The 18,156-nt window shown below is 55.8% G+C and overlaps 1 protein-coding gene and 1 non-coding gene across 2 annotated transcripts; both read left to right on the top strand.

Annotated features, from left to right (window-relative positions):
- The first annotated feature begins 1,227 nt into the window (after window positions 1-1,227).
- VSX1 (visual system homeobox 1) lies at window positions 1,228-6,857 on the top strand. The gene is made up of 5 exons (XM_031434414.2): window positions 1,228-1,651; window positions 3,732-3,810; window positions 4,250-4,373; window positions 5,292-5,457; window positions 6,478-6,857. Exons 1-5 carry the CDS (start codon window positions 1,228-1,230, stop codon window positions 6,771-6,773), a joined length of 1,089 nt encoding a protein of 362 aa, XP_031290274.2. The 3' UTR covers window positions 6,774-6,857.
- Window positions 6,858-8,203: 1,346 nt separating this feature from the next.
- On the top strand, window positions 8,204-8,307 carry LOC116147525 (U6 spliceosomal RNA). Its single transcript, XR_004131088.1, has one exon. It is a non-coding gene; the product is annotated as a U6 spliceosomal RNA (small nuclear RNA).
- Window positions 8,308-18,156: the final 9,849 nt, after the last annotated feature.

The raw sequence follows: 18,156 nt of genomic DNA, 5'->3' as shown, positions 1-18,156 counted from the left end.
GGGCTCGGCTCCGGCTCCGGTTCGGGCTCCGGTCCAGCCCGGGCTCCGGCTCTCGCTCGGATTGGGCTCAGCTGGGTCGTATGCACAGAGCCGCTCGAGGCATCCCCTCGGCGCAGGGAGAGCGGCCGCTCGCCCTCAGGGGTGGGACTGAGGGGTCCTGCTTCCCAGGGTCCCTGTGAGAGAAGGGGGCCCCCCAAGAGATTCGGGCTGGGTGGGTCATTGCTTCCCTCGAGTGAGGCAGCAGAGGTTTACCCACGTGCTTCGTTTGGCCCCAACTTTAACGGATAGAGGCGTTTCACGTGAAAAATCAGGCTTTCTCTAAATAATCATAAAATCTGACAGTAACTTGCTAGCCTCCGTGAAGAGGGATGGCCCTATTTTCCAATTTGCCCTCCCCATTTAGCTGTCACCAGATAAAATACTGGTACATACATGTACTAAAAAATTAAGTTTATCTGAAATTCTGAGTTCTCTGGACCTCCTGTAATTCAGTTCGCTAAACTTGGCGCCCTTTCCCGCTGCCTCGGCTGGTCTGTCCACTCCAGCCCCTGCTACTACCCTTCTCCCCACCCCCTCCTGTGAATTTTGGGACCCCTACCCCTACCATTAGAGCTCTGGGGTGCGTTTGGCTGGAGGTGGAGTGGGCATTAGAAGTTTTCCACTCCTTTCCCCTTGGGATTTTCAGGGACCGCCTTCTTGGCTCTGGCGGTGGCCTTGGAGGGCTGGTGGGGTTGGTGTTGGTGGTAGCCGTGAGCGTGTGGCTGGGAATGGGGCCCTGGTCTTGATGGGGGACTAGAATGGGGAGGGAAGCTCCTTGGCAGCTGCGGGCTGGGGCCCCCACCTGAGAATCGAGAATTGGGAAGGGGAGGGAACCTGCGGCATTGAGAGGGACGGGCAGAGATCCGGGTTGCCCCCTCCCTACTTTCCTCCCACCGAGAATGGGGGTGGGGGTGGGGGTTGGCCGGGGACAGCTGGGAAGGAGAAGGGAGAAGGGAGAAAGGAGAAGGAGCTGATTGAGGGGACTGCAGCTGGGAGGGCGGCGCCCGAAGGGAGGGGAACTGGTGGCGTCCCCATCTCGCGGGGTCCCGGGCTTGACGCGTCGGCGCCCCGCTGATTGGAGCTCTCCTGGCGCCTGGCTGGTGGCCCGGCTGTATAAAGCGTCCTCAGAACTGCGCCCCTTCCGCAAAGGTGACTGAGAGAGGGTCCGGTCTCGCCGCCTGAGAAGCCATGACAGGCCGGGACGCGTTTTTCGACGGGCGTGCCAGGAGTAAGGCGCTGGTGCCTGGAGGGCCCCCCGCCGGCTCGCGCCCACGGGGCTTCGCCATCACCGACTTGCTGGACCTGGAGGCAGAGCTGCCCGCACCTGCGGGTCCCGGGCTGGGATCGGACTGCGAAGGCCCGGCGGCCGCGCCCTGCGGGGGTCCAGGGCTCGGGGGCTCTTGCCTGGCGCGCGGGGCCCTCCCGTTAGGGCTCGGCATCCTCTGCGGCTTCGGGGCGCAGCCGCCTGCGGCCGCCAGGGCGCCCTGCCTGCTCCTCGCCGACGTGCCGTTCCTGCCGCCCGAGGGGACTAAGCCCCCGGCACCGCAAGCCCCCGGCTGCCCGCCGCCCCCTGCCGCCCGCCAGAAGCGCAGCGAGAGCGTCTCGACGTCCGGTAATGAAACTGTTCCCTGGCGCTCCTGTCCTTGCCCTCGGCTCGCGCGCACTGGGTAGCACCAGCGCCCCGGATGCAGGGAAGTCGGGACCCCAAAGCGTGGCCCCGTCGGGGAGCGTGTCCTCGCCGGGGAGCGTGTCCTCGCAGCCGCACCCTCCTCCCCTTGGCCTCTCCCACATCCCTGCCTCTCCTCCGGGCCTGGTCGCTGTACCCTCGCGGACACCACCCTGGCCAGTCAGGACCGGCAGTGCGGTCTCGAAGACCTGGCCACAGTCTCCAAGGGCCTCTCCCTCGGCCCATGCGAGTCTCGGCCTCGGGAACGGCGGAGGTCGGGAGGTGTGGGCCTGCCTCGTTCGTCATTAGCACCGAACCCGGTTCCAGGGGAAACTCCGGCGTTCACTGAATTGATTGCCGTATTGAAGGGCCCCAGAAGAGCCCCGGGCGAAGGCCTGGAACTGTCCTCCTCCCGGTGCTGAAAGGGAGTCTGCGTACTGCGCTTCGCCGCTCCTCCCGGCACGCGAGAAACAAGCGCGCCCATCTTACTGTGGTCGTGCCCGGCGTTTTGTTCCGAGCCCGCCCGGTTCCTCAGAGAAGTCGGGGCAGATTGTGGGGAGAAGAAAGAAGCAGTGGAAATCTATAGACAGGGCCAAGGAATTGAGGGGTGTGGGTTCTGGGGAAGAGAGCTCCATGAGAAAGCGTGGGCAGAGAGAAACTGTGTAGTAGATCCTAGAGCTGAGCATCCAGGCGGCTAAGGCAAAAAAGTATGTTGGTCTCCACTGACGGAGAAAGCAGGCGGGGTCAGCAGGCTGTCACTCAGCTCTAAAAGGGCTTTACTTCGTAAGTCTCTAGGTAAGAGGAAATGAACCCCCTGTCAGCTGTTCCACTGAAAATGCAGAAACTGCCTTCATAGGGTGGGTTCTTTCCATCTGAGCACAGATAAAACTAAGGTACAGCTGCCTCCTGGTCTGGGGGCACTTCTGCAAGATGGAGAGGAACACTAGTGAACAGAAATATCGGGTGACTGTGAGTGTGATGAAAATTTCTCCAAGCCACATCAAAAAGGAAAAGGAGACAGGTGAAAAACCTAAATACTGTATTTTACTTAACCCAATACATACAAAATATCATTTTATATGTGGTCAATATAAAAATAATATTTTACTTTTGGGATGTACGAAGTCTTCTAAATCCACTGAATATTTAACGTTTGCAGCAGTTCTCAATTCAGACTGGCCACATTTCACGTCTTAACAATCTGATGTGTCTAATGGTTCCAGACTGGACAGCATGGATATTATATTATAATCCAATTGGCTGGTGAGCTAATTGATATAGGGGTAAAACTAATACTATTTTTTACTATTTTGCCTTTATTAATTTTTTTTCAGTATTTTGAAGCAAATGTCTTTTTAACAAGGAATCTGACAATAGTTTGGTCTTCTTTGTTTACACCTAGATCTTTTGATGTAATGGATTACAAAAGATAAAGAATAGTGGTTTCTGAAAATTTTTCAAGTGCATCTAAAACTCATCTGGGCACACTTATCAAGAGTGAGTTTCCCAGCACCCACTTCCAGAGGCTGGGAATTGGTAGGGCAGTGGCTAGCTCTGATGAGGGTCCTGAAGTCACAACCTCAGCCATCCCTTGGAGAAAGGTTGGTGAATTGGTTAAGATGAAGAAGTGGATGAATTTGGAAGCTGAAGGGGGCAGGAAATGCAGTTGTGTTCAAGTAGCCTTGGCTTCACACAGTCTCGTATTCCCACTTCACCGCTGACTACCTGTGTGATCTTGGGCAAGTTACTCAGTCTCTCTCTGCCTGGGTTTCCTCCTCTGAACTAGAGAATCACAGGGCAGCTGCCTTGGATTTCCTCTAGTTTACGTAGAATGTGATGACGCCTGCGCAATGCGCTATGCGCGCAAGGCTAGCAGCACCGCGTCTGGGATACGGAGCGTGCGAAAAATGCTAGCTGGTATCGGTGAGTGTTCACAGTCCCTGACAGTTCACAGCGTCAAACTGAAACCCCGAAAACAAAGTGAAAAATACACTTTTAAGGTCCTCTCTTTCTCCTGTGCTATCAGATGAGGACAGTCCAGCTGAAGATAGGAGTGACCTGAGGGCGTCCCCCGTCCCCGGCAAGAGGAAGAAGCGGAGACACAGGTACCGGCCCCTGACCCCATCCTTGGGACCCGGCATCTGAGAATGTCTGGTCCTGCGTTACCGCGGGCCCAGGGCCTCCTGGTCTGCAGCAGGAAAGGCACAGGAGCCGTGTGGGGACAAAATTCTGCCATTCCCAGGGGTCTGCTGGTCAGTCTTTGTAGCATTTTAAAGATCCAGTATTGTGGGCCTTTAAAATGGGTCTTCTTAGAAAAAGTTGATGGAGTTCATTGAGGAGAAAAAAGGACCCTAATTTGGTTTTGTCTGAACCAAATTGTGGACTTTCCAGAGGCGAATCACTCAGAAGTGAGGTGTCCAGTTATTAAGAGGTGGACTTTCAGGCAGCGGACAAGGCGGGGCCCGCACAGGGCCCTCCTAGGCTGGGAAGCCTGGCCACACCCTGTGAACACTTGCCCAAGTGTGCGCTGGGGCCTCCCCACAGGACCGTTTTCACTGCCCACCAGCTAGAAGAGCTGGAGAAGGCCTTCGGCGAGGCCCACTATCCTGACGTGCACGCCCGGGAAACGCTGGCCGTGAAAACTGAACTCCCCGAAGACCGAATACAGGTGCTGGGCTCCTTTCTCCTCCCAAAGACACCAGCGAAAGTGCTGCCCTCACACGCAGTGAGTCGGCCCACAGCCACCGCTAAACCGCCCAACGCCCCCCCCCCCCACGCTTTGTGTGCATGAGGAGCACACAGAGGGGCACTCAGGTGCCAGAGCCTCGCTCTGTGTGCGTGAGGAGAGGATGACCCCGGAACCTTCAAGCCTTGCTCCCTTTTATTAAGTACGTAAACATTGCTCCTTATGTGCGGCACCTGCAGGCTTTGTGCCGCTCCCCGCTCCCCGGGAAAGAAAGGACCATCCCTCCCCTGCAAACCCGCAAAGAAACCGGTGTAAGGAGCCCGGAGCGGCTTTTCCGCACACGGCCCCCACACCAAGTGCGCGTCGAGCCCTGGGACACTCTCAGTCCGCTCCTGGCATTGGCCTCTGTCTTCACAGAAAGCCGGCGTGCGCCTGCTCAGCCTCTGTGCAGACGGCACATTCTCTCCGGGTCAGAAGACAGGCCACCAACTCACATTTCTAACAGCTTAGCACCACCCAGGGGGAGGGGACAGCTCCGTGGTACAGCTTGTGCTCGAGGTCCTGGGTGCAATTCCCCGTCGCTCCATTAAAGAAATAAGCAAATACACGAACCTCCCTCCCTCCCCAAACAACAGCAGCAAAAATGACACCCAGCACTGTTCTTCTATTAAGATAGAGCAAGCGCCAACCCGCGGTTCGAAGCGGCCACCGCTGGGGTGAGCTGCTCCAGTCAGTTACACGGTGTGGAAAGCCCTCATTTTGTTCTGTCCACCTCGACTCTATGGGCGCCTCGGTGGAAACCGGGCACAGTCGCCCAGCCCCGCCAGTCCCCGGGCCCCCGGCAGCCCGGCCCCGGGCGCCCCGACCCGTCAGCCCTCTGCCTCCCGCGCCTCCTTCCAGGTCTGGTTCCAGAACCGCAGGGCCAAGTGGCGGAAGCGGGAGAAGCGCTGGGGCGGCAGCAGCGCGATGGCGGAGTACGGGCTGTACGGCGCGATGGTGCGGCACTGCCTCCCGCGGCCCGACGGCGTGCGCGGCCCCGCGGCCCCGGGCGCGCCCTGGCTCCTGGGTAAGGAGGGGGCGGGCCCCACGCCGGCGGCCGCTGCGGGGCAGAGCGGCGTGAGCTTCCTAGCTGCAGGCCCAGGACGTCACGCCCGCTTTTCAGTTAACCACGAGGCTTGGACTCCGCTCAGCGGGCTTGCTTTTCATCGGAACTGTGTAGACCGTGCGGAGGGGCCCAGCCGGGCCCCGGTTTGTGAGCTGAGCGATGTGAAATGTGTTTTCCCCATGCTGACGGCTGGCAGAGCGCAGAGCTCCCGGCGGTAGGAGGCAGGGGGTGCAGGCAGCGGCCCCGGGGACAGTTAGCCCCCGCTTACACTGGCGAGGCCTGAGCTCGGGCGCTGGGCACCCGGACGGTCTGTTGGCTGTTCCCAGAGACCACGGGCTTGGAGGAGTGAGACGGAAGGCACCTGGGCAGAGTGGGAGATCAGAGACCGGGGAGCTGGGGGCATTGTGGGCTGAGGAGGAGGAGGGGTTTGTTTAGCAGACATTTTTTGACCCCTACCCACCGGACACTAGGCTGGGACCGGAGATGCCAGTCATAAATACGGTCTTTGCTGTCAAGGATTGGAGAGGCCCAGGGGGAGTGTGGGGCGGGTACCTGAGCCCACCCCTCTGAACTTACAGAGCAGGTGGGTGTGGTGCTCACTGCATCCGCAGGTCCGTGGCCTGACAAGAAGGCGGGCCTAGTGTGGCTGGACATTTGACTTTTTGAGAGAAGCTGCAAGTCTGAATTTTGATGTAAATCTCCTGATTTTAAACCATTGCCAACAAATTTTAAAATAAAATTTCAGAAATCACCATGTCATCCAAACAAGGCACTTTTCCTGGCCGTGCCCAGCGGGCAGACACCCGTCTACAACCCCTAGTGTGGAGAGTTACCCAGGAGACTCCCCTGGCGGCCCTGGAGACGGGCACCAACAAGGGAAATGCTAATGGGATTTTGAGAACAATGACGTGAAGAAGTTTACTTCATTGCTAGATTTAGAGGTAACGTGTTATTTATTTTCCTTTTTTTTTTTTTTGCAAGGGATGTATAAAAAATCCACAGGGATGAAAAGGAAAGCAGAAGGTGAAGAAAAGCTGGCAGGACCATGGGGCCGTGACCATGCTGACCGTCTCAAGGAAGGTTCTGGCCCAGGTCAGGCAGGACCCCAGAGGGGCTCGGAGGGAGGCAGCCCTGAGAGTGGCCTGCAAGACGTGGCCATTGACCTGTCCGGCTCCGCCCGGCAGGAGACCAAGGAAGCACAGCAGGGGGCCAGTGGCCAAGGATGTTCAGACTCCGAGGGGCCAGAGGGGCTCCAGCTGGGGAAGAGGGGGCCCTAGCGAGGCCACAGATCCCCCTCAGAGGCTGGACACGGGCACCTGCCTCACCCGTTTTGTCCAAAAGACAAATACTCTTCTTACGCTGTCAGGATGAAATGCAAAGCCACTTGCTTAAAGGAGACAAATGGGTGAAAACTCAACTTTATTCTAGAATGGAAGGCGCTCCTTAAAGGCACTTGAACCAGTTAGTTTGGAGTAAAACTTTTATTCTCATCTGGAACTTGAGGAGGGAAGATTTGAAGTCCAGAAACCGTTTTCAGTGCCAGACATCACGAGATATACTGTGTAGATTATCAGGTTAGGTCTGACGTCCTTACTCTGATCCAAGAATATTGAATACAAAAATATTCAACCTACAGAGACTCATATGTCTTCATAAATAGTGAAGACCTCTTGCAGACCTCATATGAAGGAATTCTAGGATCTTCACCGTGAACTTGGCTTTGGGCATTTCCGTTTTCTTGTTAGGCAATGACTTTGTATCCTCCCGAGTGTCATTTGATGGGGTCTGTGCGCCTTGGAACGTCGACAAAGAAAACCTCTCCCTTCCCTGCTGAAACAGCACACGACCACATCCCAACAACCGCTGAATGTTTATGAACAGAGTTTTAAGGTCAGACCAGGCTTCTTGGTTATTTAAAGTTTATGTCTGAGAGCACTTTAGTGACTTGATTTCACGAATGCTTCCTTTCCTGTATTTCCTTGGCCGCTTATTTATTGTTTAAAAATATACGTTGTGTGATGTGCTTGCGTCTCAGGCGCTGTCTGCTGTCTGTCCTGCCTGCAGCTCTCTTCCTGCTGCCCCCGCCAGGGGCTCCCCACCTCCTTGTCCCTGAATCCTCACAACTGAAGAACCTCACACCCAGGCTGCGGCCCCTCTGCACACGGTTGTGAAAATTAAACGCCACCCATCCTTCCTGCAGCCACAGGAACAACGTCCTGCCTTTTTTCATTTGTTCTCGTGTATAGCGATCGCGGCTGGGGTCCGCGGCTGGCGCAGGAGAGCAGGTGCTGGGGAAGGGTCTGGAAGCGTCTTCTCCATCTCTCTCCCCAGTTTCTCTGTGGTTCAGATTTGGGGCAGGAGCCAGTAACCTGTGCAATTTATATACATCACAGTCGAAAATAAAATACTGTGCAGCCACTAAACAAGGTAATAACAGGGCATGTTTATGTGGAAATATGTTCATGAAATGTTGCCAAGTGAAAAGCTCCCAAACAAACCCAAAAAAGAGGATACAAGCAGAAATAAACAAATTTGTAAAGCAGAATAAAAATGAAGGGGGAGGGTACAGCTCAAGTGGTAGAGCACGTGCTTAGCATGCACGAGGTCCTGGGCTCAATCCCCAGTACCTCCGTTAAAAAGGAAATACATAAACTTAATTACCGTCCCTCCCCCCAAAAAAGAATAAAAATGAAATAAAGGAACTAAACTGCTCGCTTCGGCAGCACGTGTGCTGAAACTGGAACGACACAGAGATCAGCACGGCCCCTGCGCAGGGACGACACGCAGATTCGCGAAGCGTTCCATATTTTTTGCAAACTGACTATTACTCAATAAAAGAACAGTGTGAGGAAACAGAAAAAAAAAGAAACTTAACTGGCATGAAAAATAAACAAACAGTGGACAAGTTTCTAGGCAATATTATATGGAGAAGACAGGACGAGGTGAGAGGGAAAGGGCCCAGAGCCGGCGATAAAAACCATGTGAATGTATGAGAACATACTAGTCACAGCCAAGACACACATTGACGTGTTTTTAAACTCTCCCACAAATGGACACATTTTCTGGAGAAGTACATGTTACTAACATTGACTCCAGAGTAGGCATGAAATACGAAAGAGCAATAATTAAGAAAGTCAAAGCCAGTTATACTAGGAAATAGCTCTGGATCTAGGTGGAGTCACGTGTGAATCCTTGAGGCACAGTAAGAGATTAACAACAATTAATAACATAGGACAAAGATAACAAAACCCTGTAACAAAGGTTATGTAAGTGCGGCCTCTCTCTCTCAAAACATCTGACTGCAGGCTAGTCACCCTTCCTCTTGGGACGAGGTGAGATGATAAAACGCGCGTGTGATGAGGTCAGAGGGAGGACCGTGTGCTCCAGGTGGTCCTGGACTGCGGGGCCCTGAGGATGCTGACGGCTGGACATTGGGAGCAGATGGTGTGCACGGCTGGGGATCCCAGGGGACAGAGTGGGTGGCTCAGGACTTCATCACATGACTCAGAGCAGCACGAGACTTAAAACTTAGGAATGGTTTATTTCTGGAACTTTCCACTTAATATTTTCAGACTGAGGTGGACCTTAGGTAGCTGAAACCGGGGAAAGGGAACCTGGGGATAAGCAGGGACGACTGAACTGAAAATGCCGTTGACGCATGGAAGGTCTCCCCAGGCACGCAAAGACAATTTAATCCTGTGAAAGGAAAGGATTTACACACCTTTTTAAAGCCCAAACAAACCAAAAAGCTTATCTGAATAGATGCTGAAAAGCTTTTAATACATACCTATATCTTGCAAGGTTGACTCGGAGCAGAAAGGCTGGGGAGGGGACCGGAGGATAGGGGCTCCGTTGTCCGCTGTGTCCTCCTGCGTCACTTGAGTTTCTACCGGGGACATATGACTATTTGGTTTTAAAATAAAGGAAACCTACTGTTGGAAGGAACCTGAGTGGGAGGTAAGCAGGCAGGCTAACGGCTTCCCAAGTCCTAGTGGGCCAGATGGGCTGGCAGGACTCAGGGTTTGGGGAAGAACCCTCTCCCTGCAGGGGAGAAAACCACTTTCCACCCTCCCAGGTGTCACAGGCTCCTGCAGCCGGTGTCCCAGGAGCTGGCGAAGCGCTGCGAAGGCCGACGGCCCTGCCTTCTCTCTGCTCTGCTCTCCCTGTGCCCAGCTCCTGTGGGCTCCTGCTGGCTGTGCAGCAGCCAGTGAACCTGGGCCATCGATCTGATATTGCTTTGGGGGTTCTTAGGGCCTCACTTTGGAAGCTGAATAGGGGCTGCAAGGTTTCAGAATCCTGGCAAGGGGACCAAGGACTTTTCCTGGATGCAGCGCTGATCCAGGAAATAGAATGCGAGCGAGAGGAGGGCCGTGTCCCAGGTCTTAGTTGGGTCCTCGGTGTGGGCCCTTGGCTTCGCACAGGACAAGACTGAAGAGCAAGAGAAGCCACGGCGAGTGAAGATGGATTCGTTCAGAGCGGTACGCACTCCGCAGACAGAGTGCAGGCGGTTCCAGAGGACGAGGGAGTGAGAGGCCTGAGGCGGGGGGTGGGCGCTCAGCAGACACACAGGCCACAGGCCACAGGCCCAGCGCGGGCGCCTCGCTCAGAAGGGAGCATGGCCGCGAGGTGCGGGGCGCTTGGTCGCTGTGGGCCCGGCTGTTTCGTACGCCAACAAATGGGAGGGTTATTCCAACCACTGTGAGCAGGGGCTGGGGTTCCCAGTGGGCCACCGCGCACCTCTGACCCCTCGTGGTCAGCCCGGGAACTGCCACGGCGCCTGTTGGGTACCGCTTACCGCGTTAGCACATTGCAGGGAGCACAGGACGCCGCTTGAGGCCGCTGGAAGGCAAGTCTCCCACCGTCCTGGGCCTCAGGCCTGTTGGGAGTTGAGTTTTACGCCATCTTGGTGCTAACTGCTGTGTTAGTTCTTGAATGGCAGTGCCCTTCCCTCTTCCCTCCTGTCTCAGGGCCAGGGAGACCTGCTCTCAGAGAACTGTGGTGAAATTCTCCATTCTCCAATTTTAACTTCTGCTCATCTGGGCCCTATTTACAGGATCTTATCAGGCAGCACGCAGACTGCTCCAAACACCATTTGGGGTCACGATCACCTTCAGCCTCACCCTCTAATCCTGCGGAAGGCAGGTCCTGGGGGGATGTTCGCACGGAGCTGTGTCTGCCCGGAGGAGGGTGCTGAGTCCCGGCCACCACCGAGGGTCCCTGTTCACTGACTTCCCAGTGCAGGGCTCCCGGTGATGCAAACAGCTCAGCAAGCTTAGCACAGGAGCGCTGCTCTCCCAAGTGTGGCGTGTGCTTTCCCACGTCTGGTACCCACTGACGGAGGCAGAATCGCATCGTGACCCGGGTCGAGGTCCTGCAGCTCTCACAGGAGCGCTCTTGCCCTTAAGGGTCCGAAGTATGTGCCTCCACACAGGTTGTCATCGGGGTGACTGTAGGTACCCAAGGCATCGTTCTGACTTTTCTGGACCATCCTCACTTCCCCAAAATTCATCCAAGCCTGGCTTTCCACCAAAATTAACAGGTCAGGGGGAGGATGCAGCTCAGTGGTGGAGCGCGTGCTTAGCCTGCACGAGGTCCTGAGATCACTCTCCAGTACCTGCACTAAAAAATACATTTTAAAAAACCATAATTACCTTCCCTCAAATAAATTTCAAAAAAAAAGAGACCCATATAAATAAATCATCACAAGGAACAGGTTGGTGCCACCTGCTGGCAGGCTCGTGGCTGTGCGCTGGCCTGACCCGCGGTCACACTCATCCAAAGGCACAGCTTGAACACGTCTGTGCAGTGGAATTTCTGTTTTTCTGCCTTCCTCCTTCCAACCCACCTGCTGAGTCACTGGCCTCGGCAGTCTCCCCTTTGAAGCTCCTTCAGTGACAGAATTGTCCCGTGAGCCATGTTTTCTGTGTTTAAGTTGGCGGTGCTTTGTTATAATGGCCCAAATGGACTCCGACACACAGGCCTCGTCTTTTCTCAATTTATCATGATTTTAAGTAAATAAATCCTGTTACTTCCTGTGCCTGGCCCACCATCTTGACCGACTCTGCCGCATGCAGTTGATCCCGCCCCTCCTTAAGAGTGTCTGTCCCTCGAGTTCAGGCTGCCGTACTGAATGCAATTGATCTACGGTGATTAATTCATCGAAGAGATAAGGACTATTCCAAGGGCCTCGCGGTTCAGGAAATGCTCCTGGCGTTCTCCTGATGGAGATGTGACTTGGAGGCACGTGACTTCTGATTACAAAAATGTTCCCCATCAGGACAGGAGGCAACTTTAAAGTGGAACCCATCACCAGGGGGCAGTGTTGGCCAGCTTTAAAATTTGTTAAAACCTATACTATTAGAAACTTAATAATAGTTTGAAATTTGCAAAAGTTAACCGCTATATATAAAAATTGATTAAAAACCACAAATTTCTTCTGTATAGCGCAAGGAACCGTATTCAATATCTTATAATAACCTTTAATGAAAAAGACTATGAAAATGAATATACGTATGTACATGCATGGCTGGGACATTATGCTGGACACCAGAAACTGATGCACTGTAACTGACTGTGCTTCAATTAAAAAACAACTGAACAAAAAAACCCCAACCAATTTCACATTATACAATTTCATATACTCTCAGGAAAATAAAAATCTGTTTTGTTTTCTGTCACTCATCTTTCCATTCAATCAACGCACAATCAGCCAGTCAGTCAAGACTCATCGGGCCCCTGCTCAGTCCACCGCCGCCTGGTCCGGAGCTGGTGCTCTCAGGGTTGGGCCTCTGTAATCTCTTTTTGGGACCCAGAGCGGTGGCCACCCCAGGCGGTCTGCACACGTTTGCTGGCTGACCTCTCCCTCCGTGGTCTAAGTCTCAAAGTTGTGCTCGGGTCATAAACCCTCACACGTGGGTTGATGGAGCGAGAGGCTGGGGAGGCCCAAGATGTTCCTGGGGCCGCAGGTGGAGACTCAGCTGCCTTTGCTGTCTCAGGCAGGAAGGGGCGGCCCTCTCAGCCCAGCCCAAAGGCTGCTCCCTGGCTTCCCTCCGACAGTCCCCTCCTCCTCTTATCCTGAGGCGCCGAGTTATCACCACCAAACGGGTGTCAGAGCAAGGACTTCCGCTGGCCTGAGACCACCAAAGGGACATCGGGACTGCACAGGCCTCTGCCGGTTAACGGACCCACAGGACAAACAGCGAGGACGAGTGGCCTCGGGGCTGTTTGGGCACGTGTGGGGAGACCTGCCGGCTGTTTGGGTTGAGGGTCCGGGGTAGGGGGGAGCTGGCTTCTCCGGGCAGTGTTGCCCTGGCCTGTTGACAGGCAGCCTCTTCCCCTCACCTGCCCGCTGATCAGATTCATGTTCAAAGGAAACTCCAAGACCAGCTGAGAGCACCCGTCCTATCTGCCCGGCCCCACAATTTTCAATTGTATGTATGTAAAATACAGACCTCAGCCAGAGCGCCACCATTCTCAGAAGCGACTGGACCAGAATCCGTCAGACCACCCACCCCTGGTTGCATTGCAGTCACGCAGTCTGGGGGAAAGTCAGTTCTGGGGAGGCCGCCTTCATCAGGGAAACACGAGAGGTGAGCTAGAGAGGGAGACGTGGCTGTTGGGGCCTTGAAGTAGCAGGAGGAACAGCGCCCCTTGAGCGGGGGGGGGGGGGCAAAGAAAGACAAGGAAAGGAGAGGGGAGAGGAGGGCACCAGCCCTTAAATACACCTGTGCAGCCCCCACCCTGCAGAAGCTATGTTATGGAAGCAGAAAAGACTGTGATCTCAGTCTGGTGTGTCCTTCCGGGGATGAGCACAGCGCCTGGCCAAGTCCTTCCTGCAGTTTATGGCTGGAGGACACCCCAGCTCACGCAGGGCTAGGGGGTGAAGGGTGACCAGGATTGGGAGTTGATGACATTGAGGCTGCTCATGACCAGAGCTGCCTGAGAAGAGACCCACCATGAAGTCTGGCCACCCTACACGGCCTCATCTTCAGATAGGGGCCCCCAACTCCAGGAGGACCCCGCAGCCAGCCCCACACTGCCAGGACTGCGTCCAGGTTGTCACCTCGGTCTTTCCGGCTGGTTGGTGGTGAGCCTCCCGTCCTGGGGCCACTGTGCGCTGTTGGGTGAACCGTGCAGGTGTGGGGTGTGCAGCTCACCCCCAGGGGTCTGGTATGCGGCGTTGCAGGGCGCTGCCTGGGGGTCGTGGGGCCCCCACTGTGCAGCCATGCGGACAAGCCTCCCCATGTGGCATTGCTGCCACTGAGGTCATGGGGACATCAGGGAAGGCAGACCCGGAGGGCAGGGAGCCTGACACACCTGTGCAGCCAATCCCAGACCCCCAGCAGCCGGGTCCCCACTTCCCCCAACCCACCTCGGGGCTCTTAGTGTGGATTCCCGTTCTGGTTTTGCCTTGCATTTCAGTCCTCTCCCCAGTCGCGGCCTCGGGCTCTGGGCTGTGCCTGCCTCAGCCTTGTCCGGCTGACAGCCTTCGAGTGGGCCTTGCGCACAGAGGGGCTGCGCGGGCTCTTGAAGGCGCTGGTGGCTCAGTGCTGGGTCTGCGGAGGGGGCGCTGGGTCTGCCAGGACCCGTATCAACAAAGCTGCTTCTTAGGAGGGTCGAGTTGTGACAGGAAGGAAGAAGACAGGGCATGGCTATTCAAGAAACAGCACAGCAGTGAACACCAAGGTGTTGGAAAATTCAACTCCCAACAGGCCTTGAGGCCCAAGATGGCGGGAGATTTGACCTCCAGTGACCTTGAGCTGCATCACACGCTCGTTGTAATTTACTAACACGGTAAACGGCGCTCCCGGGCGGCCTGAGGGGTCCCAGGCTGACTATAAAAGGTCCAAAAGTGGGCAGGGGCCCAGTTCCTGGGAATCCCAGCCCCTTCCCCAAAGTCGTTGGAATAACCTTCCCTCGTGTTGGCATATGAAGCCCCCGAGCCCATAAAACTCAGCCACCCCGCTCTCCCTTCTGAGCGGGACGGACTGTGTATCTGCTGAGCACCCACCCCTGCACCTCATGGCCTCTCACCCCTTCCTCTTCTGAAACAGCCACACTGTCTGCAGAGTGTGTATCTCTGAATAAAATCTACCTTTAGTCAGCGGTGGCTCGCTCTTGAATTCTTTCCCGCATGAAGCCAAGGACCCACTCGAGGTTGGGTGCATTCCAGGGGCTCAGCCGAGACCTGGGACACAGCCCTCCTCTTGCCCGCATTCATTTCCCTGTGTCAGCAATGCGACCCCAGCGATGCGGGGTGTAGGGCCTCAGAGAGTAGTTAGAGGTGCGAGCTCTGGAGGGCAAGGCTCCGCCACTCACTGGCTGTGTGGCCTTGGGTGGGCGTCTCTCCTCTGTGTGTCTCTCCACGTGTTAAGTGAGGACCAGAGCCTCCTTCTGTGAGGACTGTGAGGGGCGCTGTCTCCCACGTAGACACCAAGTGAGTCCGGCTCCCGCAGGAACCTTCCCGCAGGAACCTTCCTGCAGGAACCCTCCCCGCCCTCTGTCCTCTTCTGCACCTGCCCACGTACAGCTTTCAGCATAGGGCTGGGGGCGGGGGGTAGGCAGCAGGGAGGGGAGGCTGGGGGGCGGGGGAGGTAGCTTCTGTGACCGGTGCCTCCCGCTGGGCCGGCTGCTCCCTGGGAACCGCTGAGGCCCCGTGAGACGCAGGCCTGCGGACCCAGCAGGGCGGGTGGCGGGGTGTGGCTCCCCCCGCTGTGGTTCCCACAGAGCCGCTTCCAGGAGGACCCGGAGGCAGCCTTGGCCTCGGGGTCAATTGGGTTCTGTGCTGCCTGCCAGTTTCTGCAGTGTTTTCTGTACACACTTGCTTCTCTTTATCCACCTGAAGGAGACGCCAGCTTCGTATTTTATTTTAAAGTAGAGTCAATTCTTGTACTTTTCCATTGTTCACTCCATGCGATTATGGACTGAAAAAAAAGCACAACCTAAACATTGAGAATTATTATTCTTAATTGAAGTATAGTCAGTTTAGAATGTGTCAGTTTCTGGTGCACAGCATCATGTTTCAGTCGTACAGGAACATACGTATATTCCTTTTCATTATAGGTTACTACAAGACAGTGACTGTAGCTCCCGGTGCTACTGTGAACGACAAACAATGCAAACCCTATCAGTAAACAAAGAATGCTGAAGCCATCAAGTCATCAGCCGCCACCCCACCCTCCGCAAAGTGAAGGCGGGCAGGCAGCCCGGCCTCTGCAGCCTGCGGGGACTCAGAATAAGAAAGGACAGGACACTGGCCCTAGACAGCTAGGTGCTTGTCAAAGGAATGAAGACAATGAGCCCAATGGCTGCTCCCCCTAGAGCAAGGAATAGTGTTAAATTCTCTACCTTGAGAAGCCTGGTTTTCTTCAGTTAACAAGTAATCTTTCAACATTCTGACTACCTGGCCTTTGTTGTAAAGCTCCTGTATATCCTGGCCCCTCCCTGCCTCTTCGGAGCCATCAGTCCCCTAGGGCGATCCAGGAGGCTGCCCTCCCAGGCTCGGAGGGATCTCAGTCCTCAGAGAAGCCCACCTAATACAACGTAACTCTCAGCTTCTAGGCTGTGTAATTTATTTCAGTTCACACTATACGGTAGCAACCTGTTTGCCTACTGAGAATTATACTTCATTAGGCGGACTTTCAGAGGACTTCAGGCTGGGGAGACAGCCTCTCAGATCACTCCCAACAGGTAGGGGAGGGGCCAGGATATTTAGGGGGTTTTGCAACAAAGACCAAGTAGTCAGAACATCAAAAGATTACCGTTAAATAAGGAAAACCAGACATCTCAAGTTAAGGAATTTGGTGCTTTTCTATGTATGGGAAGATACCAGAGTCTGGGCCCACTGAGATCCTTCCTTTGATCTGTACCTCAGCTGTCCAGGGCTGGTGTCCTGTTCTCTCCCAACCCGAGTCCCCTCAGGTGCACCGTCGGGGGTGGTGCAGGGGCTGAGGGCCTCGCGGCCGGCAGCCTCCTGACATCCTGAGTTCCCTCAGGGCTCCCAGTTGGGGGCAGCTGCACATCCTTTGTTTACTGATAAGGGAGGCAGCACCTTTGACTCACAGGGTCTCCTCCTCCGGAAGGCTGGGTCCTCCCAGCGGGAGGGCAGGAGCAGCTGTGGCCCCGGAGCGGCTCTGCCTGCTGACGCATCGGCGGAAGTGCTGGCGGCCGTCTCTGGGCTGTCCCCCTCCCCGAACACAGTATGGTCTTTCTCCACTTCAGCTGTGTTTATTCTGTTAAAAACGCTGTTCCAGGCCAGGCGGTGAAGCGCATGCTGAGGTAGGAGGCGGTGCTGCCCGCCGTGTGCCTTTTAGCAAGTCTGTCTATTTCTTTGGGCTCAGTGCCCTCGTGCGTTTCCCTCCCTAGTGGGAGTTGAGAGTTGTTGGGACTTGATAGTACTAGATAATTTTGAATTAAGTGAAAAATGCAGATCAAGCGCTTGGCACAGAGCAGAGCCCTGTCTAGCGCAGTTTATCTGTTCCCAGCCTTAAACAGCGTACACACACACACACACACAGAGCTGCCCGGCTGACTGACAACAGAAACCCCTGTGAATGGTCGAGTTCTCCCTGCAGCCCTTACGGCTAACAGGAAGGGATCTTTCCAGAGAACTCAACCAACCAGTTTTCAAAAAGCCCCTTTCCCTTCTGTTTACTTTACTTCTAATGTGTTTACTTTGTGGGGGGTTGATACTTAAGAGTCTGGTTGAGGCAAGTTTCTGCGGTTTTCCTCCTCGCTCTTCTGGCTTGACAAGAGAACCGCCTCCACTTCTGGGCCCCCTGGGCGCCTCTTCCAGGCTGCAGGTTTCAAACAGCCACTCACTGAGTCTTTCTGCAGCCGGGGGAGGGAGGCAGGACTCCCGTTTTACTCCATGAAAGGAAAAGGAGGCCCGGAGACATGAAGGCACTGGCCGGAGGTCCCAGAGCGAGACCGGCCCGGTTTCGCACACGGGCCCCAGATGGGTGGGTGCTGCAGCAGTGGGCGGAAGCCCCCCGAGTTCCAAATCAGCCGAGGTTACTGGAGCGTTTGCTTCTCTGCCACATTAAAGCATCCGACCCCTGACCGCTGCCCCGGGACCCCACAGCCTCCTGGCCCAAGAACCCCCAGTCAGCCCGCTTAGCCCACGAGGTCCGCTTGTGTGTGTGTTTTGGTGGAGGGGGGTGTACAGGCCGATGAGGCCGCGTGAGAGTCCACTCTCAAGGGCGCACAAATCGATGGATACTTTGACTTCAGCCTTTGAGGTGCTGAAATGACCCAACTGGGTCGTCCTGGGACCCACCTGCGAGCCTCGCTCCGCCGGTGCCCTGCGTCTGTATCGGTTCTCTCGCACCGCATACGGCTCCGCACTCCCGGGCAGAGCCTGCGTCCTCGCGCGCGAGTCGGCGGTTCCCCGCGCGGCGCAGCCGTCGGAGCTTGAAGACGCACCAACGGAAACCCCAGCAGCCGGGCGGGGACCCCCTTCCCTCGCTCCCTGCGTCTCTTCCCCAGCGGCTCCTTCTCCCTTGGCCGCCCCTCTCGAGGTCGGAGAAGAGGCGTGGGACGGGGCGGGGCGGCTCCGGGAGGCGGCTTCAGCCCGGGAAGGGCCTGGCGGGGGCGGTGGCCGGAGGGCGGGGACGGGGCGGGGCGCGGACACGCGAGGGCCCGGCTCGCAGCAGCCGCGCG

This window comes from Camelus dromedarius, chromosome 18 (genome assembly GCF_036321535.1).
Source record: "Camelus dromedarius isolate mCamDro1 chromosome 18, mCamDro1.pat, whole genome shotgun sequence".
In the NCBI taxonomy this organism is placed as follows: domain Eukaryota; kingdom Metazoa; phylum Chordata; class Mammalia; order Artiodactyla; family Camelidae; genus Camelus; species Camelus dromedarius.
This window is presented reverse-complemented; position numbering and strand designations above follow the sequence as displayed.

Excerpts from the sequence above, each read along its gene's own strand:
- VSX1 (XM_031434414.2), top strand. The coding sequence starts at position 1,228 with ATGACAGGCCGGGACGCGTTTTTCGACGGGCGTGCCAGGAGTAAGGCG. Across the intron at positions 1,652-3,731 it reads CGAGAGCGTCTCGACGTCCG|ATGAGGACAGTCCAGCTGAA; the intron begins GTAATGAAACTG and ends CTGTGCTATCAG. Across the intron at positions 4,374-5,291 it reads TCCCCGAAGACCGAATACAG|GTCTGGTTCCAGAACCGCAG; the intron begins GTGCTGGGCTCC and ends GCCTCCTTCCAG.